The sequence below is a fragment of the Tinamus guttatus genome, unplaced genomic scaffold, assembly GCF_059628265.1.
Source record: "Tinamus guttatus ecotype Peru unplaced genomic scaffold, ASM5962826v1 Tinamus_guttatus_pri_ptg000356l, whole genome shotgun sequence".
Classification (NCBI taxonomy): Eukaryota; Metazoa; Chordata; class Aves; order Tinamiformes; family Tinamidae; genus Tinamus; species Tinamus guttatus.
This window is the reverse complement of record NW_028288890.1, coordinates 485,014-508,396: the sequence shown is the minus strand read 5'-3', so window position 1 is coordinate 508,396 and position 23,383 is coordinate 485,014. Positions and strand designations below refer to the sequence as shown.

The 23,383-nt window shown below is 65.6% G+C and overlaps 2 protein-coding genes across 2 annotated transcripts; both read left to right on the top strand.

Moving 5' to 3' along the window:
- On the top strand, positions 1-20,174 carry DPH1 (diphthamide biosynthesis 1). Its single transcript, XM_088529932.1, has 12 exons — positions 1-64; positions 1,528-1,680; positions 4,394-4,457; positions 12,963-13,084; positions 14,882-15,036; positions 15,767-15,888; positions 17,308-17,376; positions 18,060-18,216; positions 18,673-18,773; positions 19,304-19,382; positions 19,453-19,578; positions 20,130-20,174. The coding sequence occupies exons 1-12, from the start codon at positions 16-18 to the stop codon at positions 20,172-20,174; spliced, it is 1,242 nt and encodes a 413-aa protein (XP_088386058.1). The 5' UTR covers positions 1-15.
- Positions 20,175-20,346: 172 nt separating this feature from the next.
- OVCA2 (OVCA2 serine hydrolase domain containing) lies at positions 20,347-21,038 on the top strand. The gene has a single exon (XM_088530044.1). It carries the CDS (start codon positions 20,367-20,369, stop codon positions 21,036-21,038), a length of 672 nt encoding a protein of 223 aa, XP_088386170.1. The 5' UTR covers positions 20,347-20,366.
- The last annotated feature ends 2,345 nt before the right edge of the window (positions 21,039-23,383 follow it).

The following is a 23,383-nucleotide window of genomic DNA, read 5'->3' as shown; positions in this document are numbered from 1 at the left end:
CGTGGGGCTGTCGCCATGGCGGCCCCGGAGCGGCCGGTTCGGAGCGCGGCCCCCGCCGCCGCAGGTGGGCCGGGATGGGCCGAACCGAACCGGGCCGAAGCGGGCCGGGAGGGGCGGGGCGCCGCGCCCGCGCTTCCCTGACCACCGCGTGCTGGGGGTCAACGTAGCCTCGAGAGGCCATTTGGCCCGGTACCGGCGGCCCGGTCCCGTTCTGACGGCCCGAGATGGTACCGGGGTTGGCCCAGTGTGCGGGTTGGATCTTCCCGAAGCTCCCGGTGCTGATGCCCGAGGAGCTGGTCCGCCCAGGAGGCTCGTTCTCTGCTGGGCAGCCAGGCTGGTACCGGCCAACCGGGCCAGTACCGGGAGCCGGTCCAGCCCAGGGACCGGCTCCCCCGGGGGTCCTCGCGCCAGCACCGGCAAACCGGGCTCGTCACCGGCACTCGGCCCGGCCTCGGGGCCAGACCCGTGGCGGGGGGAAGCGCTCGGTCCCCGGCGCCGGTGCCGGTGCGGGGCGAGCGCTCCCGCTCCCCCGGGTGACTCAGCGGAGCGGCGGGGGCCGGGCCGCCGCGTGCCGGGAATAGCAGCTGCCGCTGGGGCCCCTGCCCGGTGGGAGCCGCGGCCCCAACGCGCCGCCGTTGCGGGGGCGGCCGCCGCGGGCCCCGGCCCAGCTGGAGGCCCCCCCCGCCCGCCCGGTGCCGTGGGCCGCGCGGAGGGTCCGCGTGCGCCGGGACCGAGGAGTGAATAATCCCGCTGCTGTCACTCCCCCGCCGGTGACTCCGCGGGAGAGGGGGAGGCTCCTGCTGGCGCCGTGCGGGAGGGGGACGCGGTGCTGGGGGCCCGGCACCGGGATGGAGCCCGGGATCCGCACGGGATGGCGCCCGGGATCCGCACGGGATGGAGCCCGGGATCCGCACGGGATGGAGCCCGGGATCCGCACGGGATCGCGCCCGGGATCCGCACGGGATGGCGCCCGGGATCCGCACGGGATGGAGCCCAGGGTCCGCACGGGATGGAGCCCGGGATCCGCACGGGATGGCGCCCGGGATCCGCACGGGATGGAGCCCGGGGTCCGCACGGGATGGAGCCCGGGATCCGCACGGGATGGCGCCCGGGGTCCGCACGGGATCGCGCCCGGGATCCGCACGGGATGGAGCCCGGGGTCCGCACGGGATGGAGCCCGGGATCCGCACGGGATGGCGCCCGGGATCCGCATGGGATGGCGCCCGGGGCGCTGCCCGCTCCGCTCCCCGTTGGGCGTTGCGGCTGGTCGTGCTCGTGCGTGGCCGCTGCGCTGAGGGTTTGTGGAATTCCAGCAGTTTGGGCACCCTCTGAGCTCCGAGCCAGCCCCGCCAGTCCCAGGCACCAGCAGCAGGGAACAGAAACTCCGTGTTGTCCCCTGCCTTGCCCCCAGCTTTGTTGTCCCCTGCCCTTGGGTGCTTCCCGGTGTCCCGTGGCGCCCGTGGGTGCGGGATGTGGGCTGTGTTGCCTCCTCGTTGCTCTCCGTAACGCGCTTTGCTGTCCCCGCAGGCCGGGGCCCCGCGCGGCGCGTGGCGAAGCAGGTTCCCGAGGAGATCCTGAACGACGCGGAGCTGCAGGAGGCCATCAAGGTGCTGCCCAGCAACTACAACTTCGAGATCCCCAAGACCGTGTGGAGGATCCGACAGGCTCAGGCCAGGAGGGGTGAGTGCCGGCCGCGCCGTGCGGCCCGGAGCCGAGCAGGGCTGTGCCGGAGGCTTCGGAGCAGCGCCGGCTCCGGGCACGCTCAGGCACAGGGATGCTGCGTGTGGAGCCGTGTCCCCAGGGATGATGCTGCCGGTGCCAAGCTGTCACTCAGGCCTGGGCGGCTGCTGCGCGCCGCTGTTTAGGATCTGTCTCAGGGAGCTCTCCCTGCTCTTGAGAGGAGTTAATACATCTGTATCTCAGGGTTATAATCGCATCGGACAGGGCAGGTTGAGGTGCACAGACTTGTCATCCTGCGGAGACGTGTCTGGGACGCCGGCCAGGTGGCTGCTGCTGCTCGCGGCTCCCGTGCGCTCCGCGCCGCGCTGCCGGAGCCGGCGGTGCGCGGGGAAAGCCCCGGTGCGCGGAGCGGCCGCAGACCCTCGCCCGCCTCCGGGGGCTTTTGGGGAGAGCGGGATCATCCGACCTGCATCGCGCTCCAGCCTTAGCTGGGCGTCCTCAGGGGGCTGCTCTGGCCCCAGGGGGTTGAGGAGCCTCTGGAGAAGATGCTGAGCTGCTGGAGGATGCAGCATCCGAGGTTATCCATGCACTCATTTGACCATGGGCTGGTTTGTGGCCTGGGGACCGAGGGAGCTGCCCCTCCATCCCCAGGTGCCATCCGTGTCCCCGCTCCCTGCTGTGCCCACAGGCCGCACTATAGCTCGCCAGGTCGCGTGTCGCTGGGGGCTCCGGGCAGAGCCGGGCTTGGAAACGCCGCGTCCGCCGGGGAATGTCTCCGCCAGCTGCCACGGAGCCTTTGGCAAGTTGTCAGAGCCTGGCAGGTGTCACGGGGGGAAGCGCCGGGAGCTGCTCCTGTGACCCGGCGCTCTCGCCGCGTGTCGCGGGCGGCCGGTGTGACCGTGGGCAGGTCGCTGCCTCCAGCAGGGAGGCCGGGCCGGGATGCCGGAGGCTGTGGGGCCGCTAGATCCAAGCTGGCATCGCCTGGATGCGGCGCGAGGGGCCGGGCTGCCCGGGGGGGCACGTGGAGAGGCTCTCCAGCCTGCGCCGCTCCAGCGTTCGTTACCGTGGTTTGCTGCTTTGGCACCTCCTAATTAAATGTAAATATGCAGTTGGGATTTAGGCTTTAGAGCTGGGAGCTGAGCCCATCAGCCAGTCAGCCATGCTGGGATTTAAAATCTGCATGTGCGCAGCCCAGCCAGCGGCTCGTTGCTGGGGAACACCGCCTCCCGCGCGGCGCCCGCGCGCCTGGAGCCGGGGGCTCCCTGCCAGCCCTGCCCTGCCCTGCCCGCCGCGGGATTCGGGATGGCCGTGCCGGGATCCGGGCTGGAAAGCGCCCCGGCTGCCTCGTGCTCCCCGCTGCCTCGCTGGGGAAGGCGGATCTGTTTGCAGATCCGCTCTCGCTGGCCTGGGCACGAGGAGCGACGCGGGGGCCTTCTCCAAAAAGTGTCAGGGCATTTTCCCTGATTTCTGCTCACCTGGGGCCTCTGGTGCATTTCAGGAGCGCTCTTGGGGCTCTCATCCCCGGTCACACCGGGGTCGGGAGCTGTGTGTAGCTTTCAGAGTCCTTCATGAGTTGGAGCAGGGTGAGATTAGCCCAGTTTGGACCAGGTCTTTAAATAGCTTCATGTTTGCCATGGGGGCTGGCACGGCAGCACGGGGATTTCGGTTGGAAAGGGATTTGGAGAGGGACGTTTGGGTAAACATCGTCCGTGCTGGGACGTGTTAGGAGGATCTGGAGGTGAAATGACAGCGGGATTAGCGGTACCCAGGGCTGAAGCCACAGCCTGGGCTTTGCCCTGGGTTGCTGCTCACCCATGGCTGCCCTCAGCCCACCCAGCACCCCGGCATTGGGACAGGCTGGAGGACAGTGACAGGGTCACCAAAAACCCACGCGTGGCTCCCAGCCGTGTCCCCTGGAGTGGGTGCACTTGGTCCTGGTGCCACAGGCTGTGGCCGGGCCTCCCATCCCTGTGCGAGCGCCACAGAGGCAGTGGGATTGTTCCGAATCATTCGGAGAGAACAAAATGGGAAACATCATTCCGCTCGGAATAAATCCCTGCTACGCACAAAGCTCTGTGCAGTGCCGGCCACCCGCTCAAAACTGGTAGAGAAGAAGCGAGGGGAGGTGCAGAGAAGGGCAACAAGGAACGATCAAAGGGTTGGAACAGCTTCTGTACAATGAGAGATTAAATAGATTTAGATCCTTTAGCTGGAAAAGAGACGAATGAAGGGGGATATGATAGAGGGATATAGAATTATGAATGATGCAGAGAGGTTGAATAGGCGATGATTATTCACTCTTTCTTGTAGCAGGAGAACTAGGGGCACACGTTTACATTATTAGGAGCAGGTTTAAAATAAACAGAAGAAAGTACCTTTTCCTGTGCAGCACATAATTAAAATCTGGAACTCATTACCTCAGGAAGCGGTGGAGACCAAGAGTGTCAATGGGTTCAAAAAGGGATTAGACGTGTTCGCACAGGATGGGCTCAGACACGCAGGACGGAGCAGCCCGGGCCTGCGGGATCCGCGCTGGGCTGCCTCTTCCGTGTGTCCCTGTCCCTCCCGAGGCCCTTTTGCAAGGGGTGGGTTGGTTGGGTCGTTCCGGCGGCTGCTGTTTGGAGCGTGTCGCGTTGCCGGCACCAAGCTCCCGGCTTTGGAGCGGGATATCCCGCGCGGCCCGTCCTAACCGCGGGGCTGTTTCTCTTCGCAGTGGCCCTGCAGATGCCCGAAGGCCTCCTCATGTTCGCCTGCACCATCGCGGACATCATCGAGCGGTAAGAGGGCGGCGTCGCTGCCCTTCCTGCTTCTCCGTGCGGGCTGGGGAGGGTGTTGGGGCCTTCTCTGGGCTCCGTTGCTGCAGGGGTCGGAGCGTCATTGCCCATCTGCCTGGCCCTGTCCGAGACGCTTTGTCCCCAAGCTGTCACTGGGAAGGATCACCCCGCTCGGCGGGGGCTTCCCCAGGCCGTGGGATGGGGAGTGGGGCCATGGGATGGGACGGCTCTCCTGGAGGCTGGCAGATACTCCAGGTGCCTTGCTGCATCCCAGACCTACCAACCAGGGAGCGCTGCTCCTTTCAGCTTGTGCCTTGTCCTTGTGCTGTCCCCTCCGGGTGCCTGTGTTGAGCTGACGCCCACGCTGCAGGGAACGTTGTTTGCGAGGCCCCGGCGTGGGCTTTGCTCGGCACCAGCATCCCGGCTCCTGGCTGTGTCCACGGGGATGGCCGTGGAGGACGAGGACACGGCCCCGCTGTGCTCCCCGGGAGCAGCATCAGGTCCCGCTGGCCCTGGCACAGCCCGTGCTGGGTTCGCACATCCCCGGCGTGCGCGGCCGGCCCCGCTGAGCAGCTGCAGACCCTTTGGGTGACAGTGGCTTTTGCAGCGTCCGCGCTCACAGAGGCCACGGGCGGCCGGGGAGACGCGGCCGGGCGAAGGCCGCAGGTCGCGGAGGGCTCCGGTGAAGCCGGGCCCGGCTCTCGCCGCCCGGCTCCGCCGCCCCGGTGCTTTGTCTGGAGCTGCCGACAAGCTCAGCGTGGCCGGGCCCTCGCCTGGGTAATGGAGCAGAGATCAGGCGTGTTAACAACCTCCCGACACGAGCTCGGGGCCGGCGCGCGGGAGCTCCGCGTGCGAGGGGAGGGCTGGCACGGCGCTCCCGCCCCTCCTCCTGCGGCTGCAGGAGGCCAGAGGCCACGGTGATGGCTCACCGGGACCCCTTGGCACAAGAGCCCGTGCACCCGAAGGAGGCAACCGCCAGCCTCTCTTGCCAGGGGAGCTCCAGCCCCCGCTGCCCCTTCCTTGTGGCTCCTTCCCTGGTTTTCCCTGCCGCTTTGCAGGAGCGGGAGCTGAGGATGGAGCAGGGAGGTGGCTTGAGGAGCTCTCGCCTTGGCAGCGCGTTCAGGCACCTTGCAGAAATCACCCGTAACCTCCTCACCGCTGAGCGCGCCGCGCCACGCGCCCGCCACCCCCTGCCCGCCACGGCTGCGCCCTCCCCGGCCCCGCGCTGTTTTGGCACCGTGAATTAGCCCTAATGGCACCGCGGCGCTCGCCTGCGAGCGGGGTCACGGCCCTCCGTAGGGGACTGTCCTCCCCGCGGGGTCACGGCCCTCCTTAGGGGACTGTCCTCCCCGCACGCCGTGCGCCAACCTCCCCCCGTGCCGTGCGCCGACCCGCCGCCGTGCCTGCAGCGTCAGGGCTCCGTCCCCCCGGCCACGCGGGCTCTGCCGTTGTCACCTGTGAGGTCACGCGCGGCTGCGTCCCTGCCACAGGGCCGGGTTTGGGAGCAGAGGGAAAGGTGGGAGCTGGCGGAGGGGGGACAGGGACGTGGGGCGCAGGCGGCTCCGCGTGGGCCTGTCCCTTTAAGTGAAGCTGCCTCTTCTCTGGCTTTGGCACGGAGCCGCTTTCATGTCTCCGACTTCAAAGGCGGCGGATTAAGGGGCTCCTTTATCTGAATGAAACCTTAAGCCCCGCTTCCCGGCATCCGCGGCGCTGCCAGGGCGTTGGGATCCCCGCCGGACTCGCCATCCCTGCGAGGGGCGCCCTGCCGGGCACGGGGAGCCGGGATGCCCGTCCCTGCTCCGTGCCAGCGCTCCCAGTGCGGGAAGCTGCCGGGTGAGAGTGTCACCGTGACGGGGCTGCGGCAGCACTGCCCACTTGGCGCTTAGCCAGGGGTGGCTTCGAGCCGCGGGACGAGCACAGGACAGTGGCTGGAGGGTCCCCACGGCGCGGCCGCTGCCTGCGGCCGCGCTGGGGACCCCATTAAATTGCCTGAGGTGAGGTGTGAATTGGCAGGTGGCCGCTGCTGGCCTCGTTAGCGCCTGGCTCAGCCTGCTATTAATATTCATAGCCGGCGTTAATGTGAAAATCGCAGCTCGGCTGCGGCTCCCGATGGCCCCTTCTCACCGGGGTCGGAGCCGTGGAAGCCCCGACGTGACGCGAATCGCTGCGCGTTCGCAGTGCCGGCCACTTTGGCTGGGACAGGGACACCGAGTGCTGTTGTCCCCAGGGTGGCGTGTGCCAGAGGAGGGGTCATTGGTCCCCAACGTGGAACAGCAGGACCACGGGCTGGCTCTGCCTTTGTGCGCTCGAGTGCCGGGGGCACCTGTGTCACCGAGGGCTATTGTGGGCTGCATCCTCTCCCCAGCCTGTCCTGGCATCCCTCCTGCCCCGTTCCGTGCCCGTGCCAGTGGGAGCTGCTCCCTGAGGGACACTAGAGACACCCCTGCAGTGCTGCAAGCATCCGTGTGCTCCCGTTCGCCGCAGCGGAGCCAAGCCCAGGGCCAGCACAGCTCAGCTGCCTCTTAGTAGAACAGTCCTGCTGTGGCCCAGCTGTGCCGGGGAGCGACAGCAGAAGGGACACATCCTCCTTCTGCAGCTCGGGGGACCGGCACGCTGGCGCTGTCCGTCTGTCCCCTTGCAGAGGGCTGGCGGGGCCTCTCCAGCAGCGCTCCGCATTGCCATGCGGGAGGCGTGCGGAGCGGGTTGGGAGCAGGGACAGCAGCCCTTGGAGGGGACAGAGGCCAGAGCCCCTCGGGCGCTGTCCCCTCCCGGCCAGGGCTCTCTGTCCTCGGCTCGCGGCTGCGCAGAGCCCCGCGGGGCTGCGGGCAGATGAAGATGTAGCCGTCGTGTCACGGCAGCCGCCTCCTGAAGCGCCGAGCAGGTACTTAGCGAGCAGCCTTTGAAATTTACAGCACACTTACAGCATTGACCGGTGCGAGGCCTAGTTAATTACCGTTAATAGGTTTGTCGTTATCTGCTTCCGAGAGAAGCGGCGCTCTGCGGAGCAGCCGGCTCCGGCGCAGCGCCAGGTGCCCGCATCCCGGCGTGGGGGCACCGCGTGGAGCCCGCGCCACGCGCCGCTACCACCGACACGTCCGAGCTGGCTCCGCATGCTGCGGCTCGTGTCACTCGGCGGAGGGACACTCGTGCTCGGAGCGAGGAGGGGACCTGGTCCCTCCCGGCAGCCGGTGCCACGTGGGCCCAGGGCTGGGAGCGCGTCTCCTCCTCTTCCCCCGCTGGAGCAGGAGGATCAGCCGGGCTCTCAGCTGGGCTTTTGATTCCGTGTTAATAAAGTCGCCTGTCAGGCTCGGCAGCTGCTAATCCCTCTGTCTCCCCGCTCCGTGCAAGCGGCTCCGGCTCATCGCGGGAGGCTCCGTGCCCGTGGGGCTGCCGTCCCAGCGCTGCCAGCACCAGCCGTCCGGCCTGCCCCAGGATGGCAGCCTGGGTGCCAGGACAGGCAGCCCGCATGTCCAGCAGGTTGGGAATCATGGAGTCACAGAATCGTTAAGGTTGGAAGGGATCTCTAGAGATCATCCAGTCCAACCCCCTGCACACGCAAGGTCACCTAGAGCACGTGGCACAGGGCTGTGTCCAAGCCGCTTTTGAGGATCTCCAGAGAAGGAGACTCCACAACCTCTCTGGGCAGCCTGTTCCAGTGCTCTGTCACCCTCACTGTCAAGAATTCTTTTTCCTGAAGCTCTTGTGGAACTTTAGGTGCTTCAGTTTTTGGCCACTTCCTCTAGTTCTGTCAGTGGCCACCACTGAAAAGAGACCGGCCCCATCCTCTTCACTCCCTCCCTTGAGGGAAAGGCCACAAACACCCTCTCCTGGCTCCTTTTTCCCTTGCAAAAGGGGCAAGGCAGGGCAGCATCCGCAGCTCCATCTTTCCTTGCAGAAGGCCAGGTCCTTGCTAGGACCAACTTGAAGCTGGAGGAAATGGAGTCATCTCAGCCGAGGAGTTAAATGCAGAGCCCAGGGCCGCATCCTGGCCGGGGTACATGGAGCAGCTGGTGACCCTGGCAGAGCTTGAAAGGCTCTGCTCCACCAGGCAGCGGAGATAGCGGGAGCAGGGAAACTTCCAAGGCCTGGCTGCTGCCTGCCGGTCCCTCGACACCCGGCCACCGAAACAGCCGCCCGCTGCCTGCCAGCCTGTCCCCAACTGGCAGCACCAGCAGCGGGACACGGGGCCCATCCGTGTCCCTTAGCTGGGCACGGCCGGTCTAAGACAGCAGCGAGTGCTGTTGGAATCGCTCTGGGGCACCAAAGTGGTGCAGGACCCACATTGGGCCTCGCGATGCCTGGTCTCTGCCGCCCGGCACCGCGTTCCCTTCTCCCCGTGTCCTTTAAGCAAAGCCCTGCGCCGTTTGCAGCACGGCGCTGCACGCTGTGCAGGGGAATTTAATCACCGTCATTAAGCGCACAACAGCATCATTAGGGAGAATGAGGTTCTCACTTCACTGGAGATGTTTAAAGCCTCTGCCCGGGTGGTGCTGGTGAGGGGAGCACCAGGCATGGGGGAAGGCACAGGGGACCTATAGACCCGGCATCTCCCAGCGCCGGGACGTGCCGGTGCCGTGTCCTGCTGCAGGCAGGAAGATGCTGCCCATCCGTGTCCGTGCGGAGCGAAGGGCAGCCCCGGGAAGCTGCAGCAGAGGAGCAGGCACCGGGTGCGGGACAGCCACGTTAGTCTTGTCACCGGGCACTCGCTTTGTTTTCCATGGAGCTACCCCTCAAATCAGCAAAGTGCAGAGCTGGGATATGCCTGGCTGCTTTGGCAGGAGGGACGCATCAGCCTGGGCTCCCCTGGCCACACACGAGGCCCGGGTGTCCCCCCTGGCCACACACAGGATGGGACCTGGCTGGGGACAGTCGTTCTGGGGAGGGCTCCGGGGACACGCGAGTCTTGCAGCCCTGACCCACTTGCAGATGCTCCGCAGGGGCCCGCGCCGCACGCGGGCGGTAATTGCCCAGCTGCAGCGGTGCTCTTCCAAAGCCGTTTGCAGCGAAATTGCAAACTCATTATTTTAATTATGTGCAGCCTTCCTGTGCTAATGAAGTTGGGAGCTTGGTAATGTGGCTTAGTGACTGGTTTCCCCGCTAATTAAATGCACTGTGCTCTGCTGGGGCCGCGCTCGGCCCGGCGCCCCGGGACGGCAGCGCGCGATGGGGACCCCGCGGCCCCCGCGCCGCGGTGGGAGCCGCCGCAGGGCTGCGAGCGGACCCGGGAGCTGCAGGGAGGTGGAAGGGATGCATGGGGGGTTTGCACGGAGCCTGCGTGGTTGTAGGGCCCTGCGCTGGGATCATGGCTTGGGGCTTTTGCAGGTTATCACATCCAGGTGTTTCCCAACTGGTGCAGCACCGAGCTGAGACCGTGCACGAGCTGTGACACCCATGGGGGACAGGTGAGCGCAAACCAAGGAGCAGGAGGTGCCCAGCAGGACGTGCTGGCCGGCGGGCACCCCGGCGTGCCGGTGCCGCCTCAGTCCTTTGCCAGCCCCGGGGATGGCAGCTCAGCCCGCTCCCCAGCACGGGCACGGCCTGACGGAGCGTGGCAGGGAGCCGGGAGAGACGGATGCGCCGGGGCTCGCAAGTCACCTCCGCCGGCGAGAGCCTCGCGCTGCTTTATGGGGTGAGGGCCGCCGCGGTATCACTCACGCACCGCCGCCGTGTCAGGGGGCTCGGCGCTCCCGCCGGCAGCAAACGCTCTCATTTATTAGGCGGGGGGCCGGGATAAATCAGGGCTGCTCCAGCCCGGAGCCTTCGCTCGGCAGCCGGCTGCGGAGCCGGCGGGAGGGGACGTTGGGGACCGACCTCTCCATCCTCTCAGGATGGACTGCTTAGGAGCTACCCCTCAAATCAGCATAGGAAACGCAGGAGCTGGAAAGGTTCTGCTAAGGAAACTATGTGGGCAGGAAGCCAAGTGCTGTCTGGGGGTCAGCGTCCCCAAACTTGTTGTTGTCCCCTCTGTCCTGTGCCCGCTGGGCTGGGTGGTCCCGGTGTCCCGTCAGGCAGGGATCCGTGGTGGGATGCGCCCCCATTCCTGCCTTTGGGCCGGGACCCGGAGCGCTCGGGTGTGCGTCCTGCCAGTGCTGAGTGTGGCACTTTATAAATGGGGTTTTGGGAGCCATCTGTTTAAAGGAGGAGATAATGAATTAGGGGAAGATGAGAAAAATGCTAAGGCCGGGCTGTTTTTTAGAATGAGCCAGGCTTTGCAGGACGGAAAAGATGAATAACCTCCCCACGCGCTCAATATTCATGAGCTCCCAGCTGTAGCGAGCGGCTGGGCGCTGGCTGGGGACAGCTGTGTCACCGCGTCCTCCCGGCTGGCACCGGGCAGCACGGGGCTGCTCCCGGCTCCCGCGGCCTCATCCCGATCCAGGCCGGTGGGAACGCGGTTCGCGGGCCGTGTCGGAGGCAGGTAGATGCTAATTGACTTCTCTTCCCTCTGTAGTTTGATGAAAGGCTCCGGTGACACCAAACTGATTAAAACATCAAGGGGAGCCCCCTGCTCGCCTTTGATTTGCCTCGGGTGATTATTCCTGCTCCGCTTGCCGGTCCAGCACAGCCGGCGCCGCTGACCCTGGCCCGGCGCCGTGCCGCTCCCAGTGCCCCCTTGGCATCACGGATTACGGGATGTTTTTCCAGCCTGGCTGGACCCTCCAGAGCCACCCGCGGGGCTCTCTCCGCTCCAGGTGTCCTCCCGCATCTCCTCATGCTGCGGGACACCAGTGCAGCATCCACCGGCCCCGGGAGCAGCGGGATTTCTCCGACAGGCTCCCGTCACGGCACATGGAGACCGGGCAGGACACCGAGGGCTACCTGGCCATGGCCCAGGTGCAGCAGGCAGGGACCACAGGGCACCTGCGCCCGCCCGCTGCCCCCTCCCGCGGCTGTTGCTATTTCACTTTCTTGCTTCTCACCCCCAGGGACTTTCTCTGGGGTTTGGGCCAATTTGCATACATTTTAATCTATAAAAAATTAAGCGGCGCTGGCTGCCGCTCTGAGTCAGACCTCCCCGTCCTGAATCTTAAGGAGCTGAATAATTTTCCAGTTTTGCTGAGATGTGTGGAGTGTGATTCACGTTCCTCTCGTCACCTCTCATTAGAGGAGGGGGCTGGGGGCTCGGCGGCTCCGCGAGGTGCAGAGGAGCCTTCGGGAAGCTTCACGGCAGCCCCCGGCCCCGTCAAAGCTGCGAAGGAGCCGTCTGCCCACCCGGGCTGTGCCACGAGCAAGGACACCCACAGGGCCCGGGTGCCCGGGGGCTCTGGGAAGCTCCTGATGGTCCCAAAACACCCGTGTGGGATGGAGCTGGGGACGCCCCGGCTCTGGCTGGTGTCCCGCGGACACGGGGATGGGTTTGCCCGTTGGCTGGGACCGACGGTGCCGAACCGCTCCCCTGTCCCCCTCCGCTGGCGCTGACGGAGGGGCCGGAGCTGTTAATATTCAGCACGCTCTGCGATTCCTCCACCTTCTGCCATCTGGCCAGATCTGCCCACCATTTCTATTCTTGCCGCCGACGTAACGCCGCCCGCCCGGCGCGCGGGGAGGAGCGCGCGGGACCCTGGCGCGCGCCCAGCCCCGCATGGGCCTCGCGCTGCGCGTCCCCGCGCTCTCGGACCGGCATCGAGCCCAGCACATCCCGGCCAAGACCCCGCGGGCATCGGCTCGTGCTCCCGCATGATCCTTGGGGCAGGAGCCCGAGAGCCCTGGGGACGTCAGCGCTGGAGTGACGAGCTCCCCGCTGCCTGCGTTCCCGGCGGGATGTGATCCTGGGAAGGGGAACGCAGCCCGGCAGAGCTCAGCACAAGCCGTGTGTACGTGGGGACTTAGCAGCGCGCTGGAGCGGGGCCCGGCGTGGGGCTCTCGCTGCGATACCTGCCTCCCTAATTAAAACACCGCAGCGGCGCGCTGGGAAAGCGGCCAAGCTCGTAATCCCCTGGAATGGTGCAATAAAACAGCTACAAAGGTGCCGCCTCTAAATCAGGTGGGTGCCCCGGCCTCATCTGCCCATGCCGGGGCTGCCACTGCGGGTGCCAACGTGGGGCCTGGGAGCCAGCGGGAGCTGCAGGAATGATCCGTGTGGATGGGAGAGCAGGGACTGGGCCCGTTCCAGTGCTCCCAGGGCGTTTTTCCACCCCAACGGCCGGGTCAGCACCAGCTGCTCCTCCCAGCACGGCCGGGATGGGGCACCCTGGCTCCCTCGGAGGAGCGAGTCGGCCGCCATGCCCGGGGCCGGCCCATGAGGCCGAAGGTGCCGTGGTTCCCGCGGCCTCCTCTCCCTCCTGGTGCATTAGGAAGCTGGCGGCGTATTATTTGATGAGCGGATAATCCGCTGAATTGCAAACAGCTTTACCCAATTGAAGAGGCGGATTACCTCTCTCCAGTTTAATCATGTTGACATCTCCGAGAGTAGCCGGTGCTCATCCGCTCCCGAGCCGGCGCAGGGGCCCTGCGGCGCGCGCGGGAATGCGGAGCTGTGCCCGGCCTCACCGCGCTGCCTCCCCACAGGTTCACGGGAGCGGAGGCGGCCGTGATGGGCGACGTGACCTACGGTGCCTGCTGCGTGGACGACTACACGGCCAAGGCCCTGGGCGCCGACTTCCTCGTGCACTACGGCCACAGCTGCCTGAGTAGGTGACACAGTGACCCGGGCAGCAGCGGGCACCCCGCTCTGCGGGCAGCCGTCCTGGTGCTGTGGCCCCGTCCCCAGCAGCAAGGGACATCCCGGCAGTGACCAGCCGGGTGACCGCCAGGCTGGCTGGGGGAAGCCCTGCTTGGTGACACTGACCCGCCGGCTGCTCCGGCCGGCCCCGGGGCTCCCCGGCACGCTTGATGCCAGCTCGAGTGCTCAACGCTGAGTGCTAATCCCTTTAAGAAGGGATTTCTCTCCTCCAGCCTTGATTGCTTTATTTGGACGGGGCCGGGCTGCCGCTTCCCTGCCCGCCGGCAGGGTTTGGGAACGTCCAGCCGTGCGGAGCTGCTTCCCGATGGCCGTGCCGGGCCGCGGGGCTCCGTCCTGCACCCTGGGCGCCAATTGGGAGCATTCGCAAAACGGGGTGAGCGGCCAGGGAGCATTCGCACCCCACCGCTCGCTGGAGCAGCCAGCGGGAATACGGCTGCTCCCACCTCGCTCCCAGAGCTCGGGATGTCAGGAGCAAGGTCAGGAGCAACCGGGGAGGAGAGCAACATCCATGAAGCTCCATGGGGGACCCGAATGGGCCCCCTTGGCCGTGCTCGGGGGGTCGGTGGCCGCCCCCCGTGCTGGCGCGGGCTCGGGCAGCGCGTTTTGCCGGCGCGGCGGCTCGTTTGAAGGCGAAGCAAGGAGGAGGCTGCGCGCTCCCTAGGCGGAACGGTACTCTGGATTCGGTTGCCATGGAAACTGCGCTGCTGTCCCAGATGCTGCTAACTTTGAAGTCCACACAGGATGGAATCAGCCCAAAAATAACAATAAGACACTACGGGTTTTAAGGTGGATCGGCAGAATTGCAGGGCCTTGCGCCTGGCCGCTCTCCTGGCACCCTGTGTCACTGCCCATGCTGGGTGTCGGGGACCCCGTGGGTCCCCATGGGGGCAGAGAAGCCCTTGGACATTTACAGGGCTCTTTAGGATTTTATGGATTGCACCATGCTGTGAAATACTGAGTTAACCGTTGAGAGCTGTGTCCCAAAAGCCATGTCAGCACGAGCGTTCGTGGCAATAAATATCCACACTTGGTGCTTTGTTACAGAAGGGAGGGTTGCAGGCACCGCTGAAACAACGGACATAAAAACTCCAGCTTTGCAGCCTGCTATTAGATCAATTAACAGCAAGAAGGGGCGGAAGGAGGCAGCGACGCTCGGGAGCCGCTCGGCTCCTGCTGGGCCAAGGGGCTTCTTCCCCGGAAAGGCGCTTTCCTTCTCCAACCCTGTCCAGCTCCGCTTTGCAGGAGGGAGTAATTTGCACTTAATTGTGATCAGGTGAAGAGCACCAAAATGGGAAGTGAATGTGGAGCTGTGGATCGATGCAGACTCTGTGTACTTTAATTATTCACTTAATCGTGGTGACACAGGCTTCTTAGCACCGAGGGTAATTAGATTTGTGTTCACTGATTCCCTGGGCTGCCGTTATCCAGCGAGAGATGACCGGGTGCTCCCTGGCGCTCCCGGCTGCGGGTGCCCGAGGTGACAGCGCGGGCACAGGGGTGGCATAGCCCTTCCCAGCCCGGCGAGCGCGGAACGCACTGCCAACACATCCGTCCACCAGCAGAAATGAGTAAGAAGTAATAAGTGAGCAGGAAGGGGCACTGCCTGGGAGGTGGCTCTAAATAAGGCAGTTGCTGGGGCGCTGGGTGTCCCCCAAAGTGTGTCAGGGTGCCCGTGTGGGGCTCGTCCCGATGCCCGGGGTGCCAGTGGGGCCTTTCCTTATGCCCGTCTCTCCCTTGTCGCCAGTTCCCATCGATGCCACGCAGGGGCTGAAGATGCTCTACGTCTTCGTGGACATCAAGATCGACACGTCGCACTTCCTCGAGACGCTGCGCTTCAACTTCCCCGCGGGCGCCTCGCTGGCCCTCGTCAGCACCATCCAGTTCGTGTCCGCGCTGCAGGTGAGACGGGAACCCCGTGGCCCCAGCCAGGCCGATCCCGCGTGGACACAGGCCACCAAGGGGACACAGGACAGCCCCGCTCCGTGTCCCTGCACAGGGGTGAGCAGCAGCACCGGTGACACCAGGGCGGGCGCAGGGACTCGGCGCTCCCGCCTTGCCGGTGGCGGTGGTTCCCCTCTAATGAGCAGCGGCGCTAATAATGCCGCCACCGTAATGTTGATCAAGTATTTTATAATAACTGTGATCGATGTTTCGTGGCGGCACCCCTCCCCGGCTCCCCCGGGGCTGCTCCGTAAATGTCAGGGCAGGCGCTGGAGCACTTGGCATTTTGATGCAGTGCCGGCAGCGGCAGGGGAAGCTCCGTCGACTCCGGCCGCTGCTTCCCGAATGGCCATCAGGCCAGGGTGGGAGGAGATAAATGAGCCTCTTGAGCCATGTCTATCTAAACAGGGCACTGTTGAAGCGTTAAGCGTTTTCTCTTGTATTTTAATTGATATGTTGTCTGTGTCCTGCGGAGCGGCTCTCCTCTGCAGAGCCGTTTCCATCCACAACGCCCAGCCGACCAGCTGGATACTGTGGGCACTGTGGCCTGGCCGTCACTGTGGGCACCCTGTGGATGTGGGACGGGTCCAGGGACCTGGAAATGCCACAGCAGGGCCCCAGGCGGGAGTTTTGGGGGCATCATCCCTGGTCCCGCTTGCCCAGCCGGTGACGCCGGTGCTCTCCGCAGGCGGCCGCGCAGGAGCTGCGCTCCCAGTACAAGGTGTGCGTGCCCCAGTGCAAGCCCCTCTCCCCCGGCGAGATCCTGGGCTGCACGGCCCCGCGGCTCGCGCAGGACACGGACGCGATCGTGTGAGTACCCCGGCTGTCCCCCTGCTCTGCGCCACGCTGCATCTCCTCTCCCCATCCTTCCCGTGGAAGATCTCCGTGGCGCTGAGCTGTGTCGGTGCTCAGCAAGGAGATCCGAGCCCTTGAGCCCTCTGTGGCACCGCAAACCCACAGGGCACTTTGGCCGGGCTTGGCACGCGTGGGACAACAGCCGGGTGGACGATGCTCACCCTGTTCATGCCCTCTGCCATCGTGCTGCCCCGTGGCCTTGCTGGGTGTCCCCACGTGCTGCGGGTGGCACGGGGGGCAGGAGCGGATGGGACGGGCGCCCCGCAGCTCCCGGCGCTGCTCGTGCTCGGAGCCCAGAGGAAATAATTGAGTCGTATATCAGAATAGATAATAGATGGAAGGGCGGGTGGGTAATTGGAAAAGACAAATGGCCGGGGCCCAACATCACAGCAACATTAATTTTATTTAAGGACAGCAAATTAGAGGGAGCACTTCGCTTCCTATCACCTAATTATTTTAGGTAATGGAAATGCTTAATGTACTGTGAATACAGCGCGCTGCCGAATAAATAAATACACGGACCCCACCCTTGGGGGGAGCTGGGGAGCCCCGTGCCTGGTGGCCCTTCCCTAGGGAGAGAGCTGGAGCGGGACGAGCTTTTCCTGGGACGACTGCATGGGACCTCTCCTGCTTTGCGTCTCCCAAGGTTCCCCTTAGCCACATGGAGGGCAGGAAAGGAAGCAGGGAGCAGGGAAGGAAGCAGGAAGCGGGGAAGGAAGCAGGGAGCAGAGAAGAAAACAGGGAGCAGGGAAGGAAACAGGGAGCAGGGAAGGAAGCAGGGAGCAAGGAAGGAAGCGGGGAAGGAAGCAGGGAGCAGGGAAGGGAGCGGGGAAGGAAGCGCTTCCTTTCATCTGTTCCCAAGGTCATGGAGCAAGCAGGAGACTCCAGGCCAGGCTCGCGTGGGCACCTGCAGCTCCTTCCTGGCCTCGCTGTCCCCGCACTGTCGGGGACGGTGGCAGTGTCCTCCCCGCCACCCGGACAGGTGCACGTTGCTGCGGTACCTGCAGCCTCCTGCTGCTCCTTCTTTCGTTATTATTTTCTTTTTTAGCCCGTCTCTAGGGCTAACTTTTGCAGACAAATTAGCTTTGATCTTCCAAAATGTCATTCTCCAATTAAGGGCAAAATCTAGTCAAGTTTTACGTCTGAATTCATTTTCCAAGCCCTCACTCCATTAGGGCAGCTGAATGAAAGGCTTTGAAATGTAATTGCTGACTTGAAATCCGATTAGAAATGGAAGCAGCAACGTCTCGAGCCCGCCGTAGCGGTGGAGCAGCTACCCCCGCTGCACCGGGTGCCCCGGTGCCGACGTCTGTCCCCGCTGTGTCACTAACCCTGCTCGCCCGCGTGCCCCAGCGCTGCCTGTCCCCCCTGCAGGTACCTGGGCGACGGGCGCTTCCACCTGGAGTCCATCATGATCGCCAACCCGGGCATCCCTGCCTACAGGTACGGCGCGCTTCCCAAACCCTCCCGCAGCTCCTCCTTTCCCTAAGAGCCCCGCAGCGGTGGCATCGCGGGGACACCAGGGGACACGGGGCGGCGCATTGCAGCCGCAGGGCCTCCTCGCGCGCCCGGGTGGCCCGGCGGAGCCGCGGCGCAGGGGCAGGCTGATGGAGAGGTGCCAAGGGGCGCCGCACTCCGCGAGATGAACACCAGCCATTTACTCGGGCTGAATATAAACATTTTGACAAGTACCTGTGAAAGCTCTTTGAGGTGCAGCCATTAAACTCCCGGCTGCTGCAGGCAGAGGCCATAAAGCGTGATGATGAGGCTGCTGAAAGCAGATGAAATATCAAGAGCGAAAGGCTGGGCCCATTTGGCGAAATCTGAATTTCTTAGTAGGTCGTTTGTTACTAACGGGAGACGCGCGTCAGGTTTATGGCGCTGGGGAAGCTGCCGAAACCCGAGTGGGATTTGATTAAAATTCCCCTCGTCAAACAAAGCAACAAATCAAAGATTTCTTCATAATTGATGAGCCGGCAGGGGGGAGCCGAGCGCGGAGCAGAGCGAGTGGCCCGGGTTGTGCCGGGGGCTGCACCGGGAACGCGACCCTGGCATCCCCCTCGGCGGTCCCCAAGCTGCGGGTGTGATGCGGGGCAGGACGGGCTGAGCCCAGGTCTCCTTCGCAGGTACGATCCCTACAGCAAGGTCTTCTCGCAGGAGCACTACAGCCACGAGCGCATGCAGCGCGCGCGGCAGGACGCCATCCGCAGCGCCGCCGGCGCCCGCTCCTGGGGGCTCATCCTGGGCACGCTGGGGCGCCAGGGCTCCCCCAACATCCTGCAGGTACCCACCGCCCCTCGCCTGCACCCGCGGGCACGTTGGGCCTTGGGGACGGCGGAGAATGGGGCAGTTAATGACGGCTTGGGAGGGCAAGGACGGAGCAGGCGACTCCTGGCTGGCCGCTTCCTTTCCATGGCCTCTTGCCTCCCGAGGCTGCTGCAGGCAAGTGGCCAGAGAAGGGAGCCGCTAACGAGAACAGATTGTTGTCATTGAGCGGTAATTACTTCATTAGGCCGAGGTGCACAGGGAAGAGCAGCGTGCGAGGGGCAGCCGTGGCTGCAGCGCGGGGTGGCCGCTGGGGACCTGGCTCTGTCACCTGCTCTGTCCCCGGGGGCTCGGTGGACACAGCCGGGGTCCCAGGACGTGCCCGTGCTGCGGGCAGGGCCCTGCTGCCTCCTGGGCTGGAATGTGCCGTGCCGGGGGCATCAGCTCACCCGGCAGGTGCTTCGCCTCCCCCAGCACCTGGAGTCGCGGCTCCGCGCCCTGGGACGCCCCTTCGTGCGGGTGCTGCTCTCCGAGATCTTCCCCAGCAAGCTGCAGCTCTTCGCTGACGTGGACGCGTGAGTGTCGCCTCCCCGCGCCTGCCTTCTGCGTGCTGGTGTCCCCAGGGTGCCCGCAGCCTGGCAGCGCCTGCGCCTCCAGCATCCGCTTCCCTATGGAAGCCCTAAGGCGGCCGCCGCAGTCTCCCCGCTCACTCCGGGGATTTGGGAATGGGCTGAATTTAGATCCCTGTCTCTGATTTACTGTCACGGACGGTGTCTCAGCCTCCTGCCCATGGTGTCCCTGGGCACCTGGCTGCCAGGATGCCCCCAGGGTTGGGATGAACCGCTTTGCTGGGGCTCCGCGTCCTGGCTGCAGACATCAAGGCCATGTCCTTGAGGATGTCCAGATGTGTCTGTGCTACATCTGTCCTGCTTGGACCCTGGCACAGCTCAAGCCGCGCTGCCCGGGGCATCCGCAGGCTCCCACTGCCCTCCCGCAGCGGACAGCCGGGCACTGGGGACCTGGTTGGGCAGGTACCTCCTCACCATGGACATTTATTCCCCACCGCTCGGGCAGGAATGAGCGTCACCGTGTGCTTCCCTTCCAGGTGGGTGCAGATAGCCTGTCCCCGGCTCTCCATCGACTGGGGCGAAGCCTTCAGCAAGCCGCTGCTGACGCCCTACGAGGTGCGGGGCCCGTGGGGAGGAGCGGGGTGCCCAAATCCAGCCGGCCTCACCCCCGTGCCCTGCTCCACAGGCGGCCGTGGCGCTCCAGGAGGTCGAGTGGCAGCAGACCTACCCCATGGACTTCTATGCCAGCCAGTCCCTGGGGCCCTGGACCGTCAACCACAGCAGCCACCAGCGCCCCGGCCGGCCAGCTCAGGTGGGCAGCACGTCCTGCGGTGGCGGGGACGTGGCAGGGACGTGGCAGGGCCTCGGGGATGGCACTGAGCGAAGGGAGGGGGTCCCTCCTGCCCCCTGCCTGGTGGCTGCGGTGGCCCAGCGGGCTGGGGTGGTGGCACCCTCGGGTGTCCAGAGCCGCGTGCCCAAAGCGCCACCCTGTGGCTCCTGCCCAAGCCGGGGGCTACCGGGCACCGGTGTCAGCCAGGGGTGCAGCGGGCAGCCTCCCTAGCGGGGCGCACATCTGGCGGGCATCACCCCTAGCAGGGCGCACATCTGGGTGCACATCTGGGCCTCGCACAGCTCTGGGCCAAGCCGCCTTGTCCGTAAGCCCCTTCGGGGCGCTGCAGCCCGGGGAGGGGGTCCCTGCCGCGCAGCCCTGCCCGGGATGCACATCTGGGCGCACAGCTGGGCGGGACACACCCTGTCGGGCTCCCGTGCCCCCGGCGAGGTCCCCCGGGCGCTGCACGAGGCAGGGGGGAGTCCTCGGTGCAGCCCGCTCGGGGCTGACGCCCGTTTCCTCCCCCGCCGCAGCCCGGGCCCCGGGATCCCCCGGGCGCCCCCGCCGCCCGCCCGTAGCCGCCGCCGCTGCTGCTGCGCGCCCGCCCGCCGCCAGGAGGCACGCGGCGCCGCCGCGCGCGGACAGCGAGGACAGGGGGCGCGTCTGGCCCCGCCCCGCCGCCGTCGCCCAATGAGCGCGCGGCATTTTCAGGCGGGAAGGGCGAGTGGCGGAAGAGACGCCAGCGGCCGTTTCCGGCGGCGGCGGGCGCCATGTCGGAGCGGCGGCCGCTGCGGCTGCTGGGCCTGCACGGCTACCGGCAGAACGAGCGGCGCTTCCGCGAGCGCACCGGGGCGCTGCGCAAGGCGCTGCGCGGCCGCGCCGAGCTCGTCACCCTCAGCGCGCCGCACCCCGTGCCCGACGGCGACAGCGACGACGACCCCCGCGCCTGGTGGTTCTCCGGGCCCGGCAGCTTCGAGGCGCACGAGGAGGCGGCGGCGCCCGAGGGGCTGGACGAGTCGCTGTCGGCCGTGGCGGCGGCGCTGGCCGAGCACGGCCCCTTCGACGGGCTGCTGGGCTTCAGCCAGGGCGCCGCGCTGGCCGCCATGGCGTGCGCGCTGCGCGCGGCCGGCGACAGCCGCTTCCCCGTGGCCTTCGCGGTGCTCGTGGCCGGCTTCGCCAGCCGGGCGCCCGCCCACGCGCACTTCTACCGGCAGCCCATTGCCCTGCCCACGCTGCACGTCGTGGGCCAGGCCGACGCCGTCATCGCCCCCCAGCTCAGCCGGGAGCTGGCGCGGAGCTTCGTGGAGCCCGTGGTGCTCGAGCACCCCGGGGGGCACTTTGTGCCGGCGGCGGCAGCGCAGAAGAAGGGCTACCTGGCCTTCCTGGAGCGCTTCCAACCCGCGCGGGGCCATCCCTGGGTGCCAGGGGCTGAGGCCTTGTGAGGACAACAGCCAAAATAAACGGGGCTCCCCTGAACCACACGCAGCCACCTGGGTTGGAACCTCAGTCTGCCCCTCTGTGCTGGAGCTGAAACATGGGCCTTGTGCTCTTGCTCTTCTCCTGTGCAGCGTTAACACGGAGCCAGGCAAAGCTCCTCCTTTTAATTTGTTTGTTTGTTTGCTGAAAAACAAGAGTTTGAGGGTGAGAAGATGACACCTGGCATGGTTCTGTCTGTAATGTGCTGGGGGGCTTTGGGAAACTTGTGTAGCCAAAGGTAGAGCCCCCGCCTTGGCCAAAGGGAATGGCTGTGGAGCACATGGCTCTTGTGCCTTTTCTATCCCAAAGTTTTGAGAGTTTTGAGATATATATGTATGTGCGTGTGTGTGTATCTCTTCCCCCGTGTAAAGTATCAAGGCAACCTTGCAGCTGGGCTCGGTTTAGGTTTATTTTTTTTCCCTGGCAGTGCCTGGGCTGCTTTTTATTTTCCTGTGAGGAATAAAGCCTTTGTGCTGGTTCAGCTCACGCCAATGGAGAGGTTTCTTCTCTTATGTCTTCCTCTGTATGAAGCGTCTTCATGAACAGAAGATGGGGGTGAAAAAAATCTAAGCTTCCCGTCCTCCCCCGTGTCCCTGTTTGCCAAAAGTGCCTGGAGCTGCTGGTGGCTTTTACTGTAGTTATTGCTCTGGGCACTCTCAGGGCTGCTCTAGTCCAGGCTCTTGTGTCTGCAGCCCAGGGGTGTTTTAGAGCTCTCGTGCTAAGGGGTTCCCTTCAGTGACCCTTTTGCTTAGCGGTGCAGTGCGAGGTAATTGATGAAAAAAGAGGAATTTCCCCAATCCCCGAGCTGTGCAGCAGCTTCCAGCCTGGAGAGCAGCCCCCGCAGCAAAGGGGCCGCGCGGCGCTGGGCGCTCCTGAGCTTCCCAGGCCGGAGCAGCAGCTGCACAGCCGGCGGGAGCAGGAGGTGGCAACGCTTTGAGTGTTTAGTCAGCCACGAGCAGGCTTGAGAAGTGGCGCGGGTCGGAGCTAACCGAGCGCGAGGAACCGCTTTCCAGTTGTGTCGGTTTTGCCCTCGGGCTTGTTGCTGCTTAAGCATCCGCGCGGCAGAGGCCGGGGCGGGCGGCCGGTTGCCTCCGCGGCGCGTTCCCGGCTCCGGAGGCGGCGCGTTCCCGGCTCCGGAGGCTGCCGCGGGCTTTGCCGTGTCGCTGACTCACGGCGCGGTGCCCGCCGGGCTGCGTCAGAGCCGCGCGCGGGCGGCGCTGCCGCTGCCTCGTGCCTGCCCGGCTGACGTGGAGGCAGCGACTGCCCGTCACGTGTGGGTCACTGTGACTGGGAGGCCGGAGGCCGTTCTGGGGAGGGGGCTGCAGCTCTGGCCTTGCCGGGGAGGCTGCAAGGGGCTGCACGGGGGGGAGGCAGCCGCTGTCCTCCCTGGGTGGCACCTGCGTGGCCGGGGCCCTGTGGACTCGTCCCAGGAGAGCTCGGGGGCAGAGGGGTGCTGCAGTCAGCAGCCTCCACAGCCAGTACTTTAACCCTGCGGGTGCCACTGCACTGGGGCCTTCATGCGAGCACCGCTCGCCCCACTCGAGCTCTCGCGGCCGCAGATGAGGGCAGGGACGGTGCCGTTAGCCCTGCAGTGACTGCAGAGCCCACGGCGCTGCCATCGGCCCTGCTCAGCCTGCACGGAGGAGCCACCATAGAGGAGCCCCTGAGCGCGCGGGTAAGTGATGAGGACGGGCTGCTCATTGCCACGGTCCCGATTCCTTCCCGACAGCGGTGTTGGGCAGCTCCCGTGGGTGCTCTAGGGGCAGCTAATCTAAACCTGGGGAGTTTTTGGGGCGCTGGGGGGGCTTCTCCGCACTGTTACCAGCGGGGTTAAAAAGCCGACTCCTGCCAGGTGTCGTGAGCATCGGTGTGAACAAAATAATAAAACGCGGTGAATCTGACCCTTCTCTGCCCGAGGTGTCACGAGTGGCAAAGGGAGGCGCCGCGGGCACCTGCTCCGACTGGAGGAGGGAAGCGGCTCCTGCGACGTCACTGTGAGTCCCGGCGGACCGAGAGGAGGGTGTCCCAGGAATCGTGCGCGCCGCGTCCCTGCCGCGCTCGGCAGCCGCAGAGGCAGCCCCGCGCTGCCCCCGCCCCCTCTCCGCTTCCCTGCCTTCCCTTCCTTAATACGCAGCCCTCGTCCGCAAGCTCCGCAGGCAGGAAAACAGGCGGGGAGGGGATAGCCCCGGGCTGGGAGCCGGCAGAAAAGACGGACCGAGTTCCCCGGCTTCAGCCAGACGTGTCCAGGGAGCCGCTTCCCCAGACGCTCTCCCACCACCCTGTGGGGCCGGGAACAATTCCTTGCCCCCCA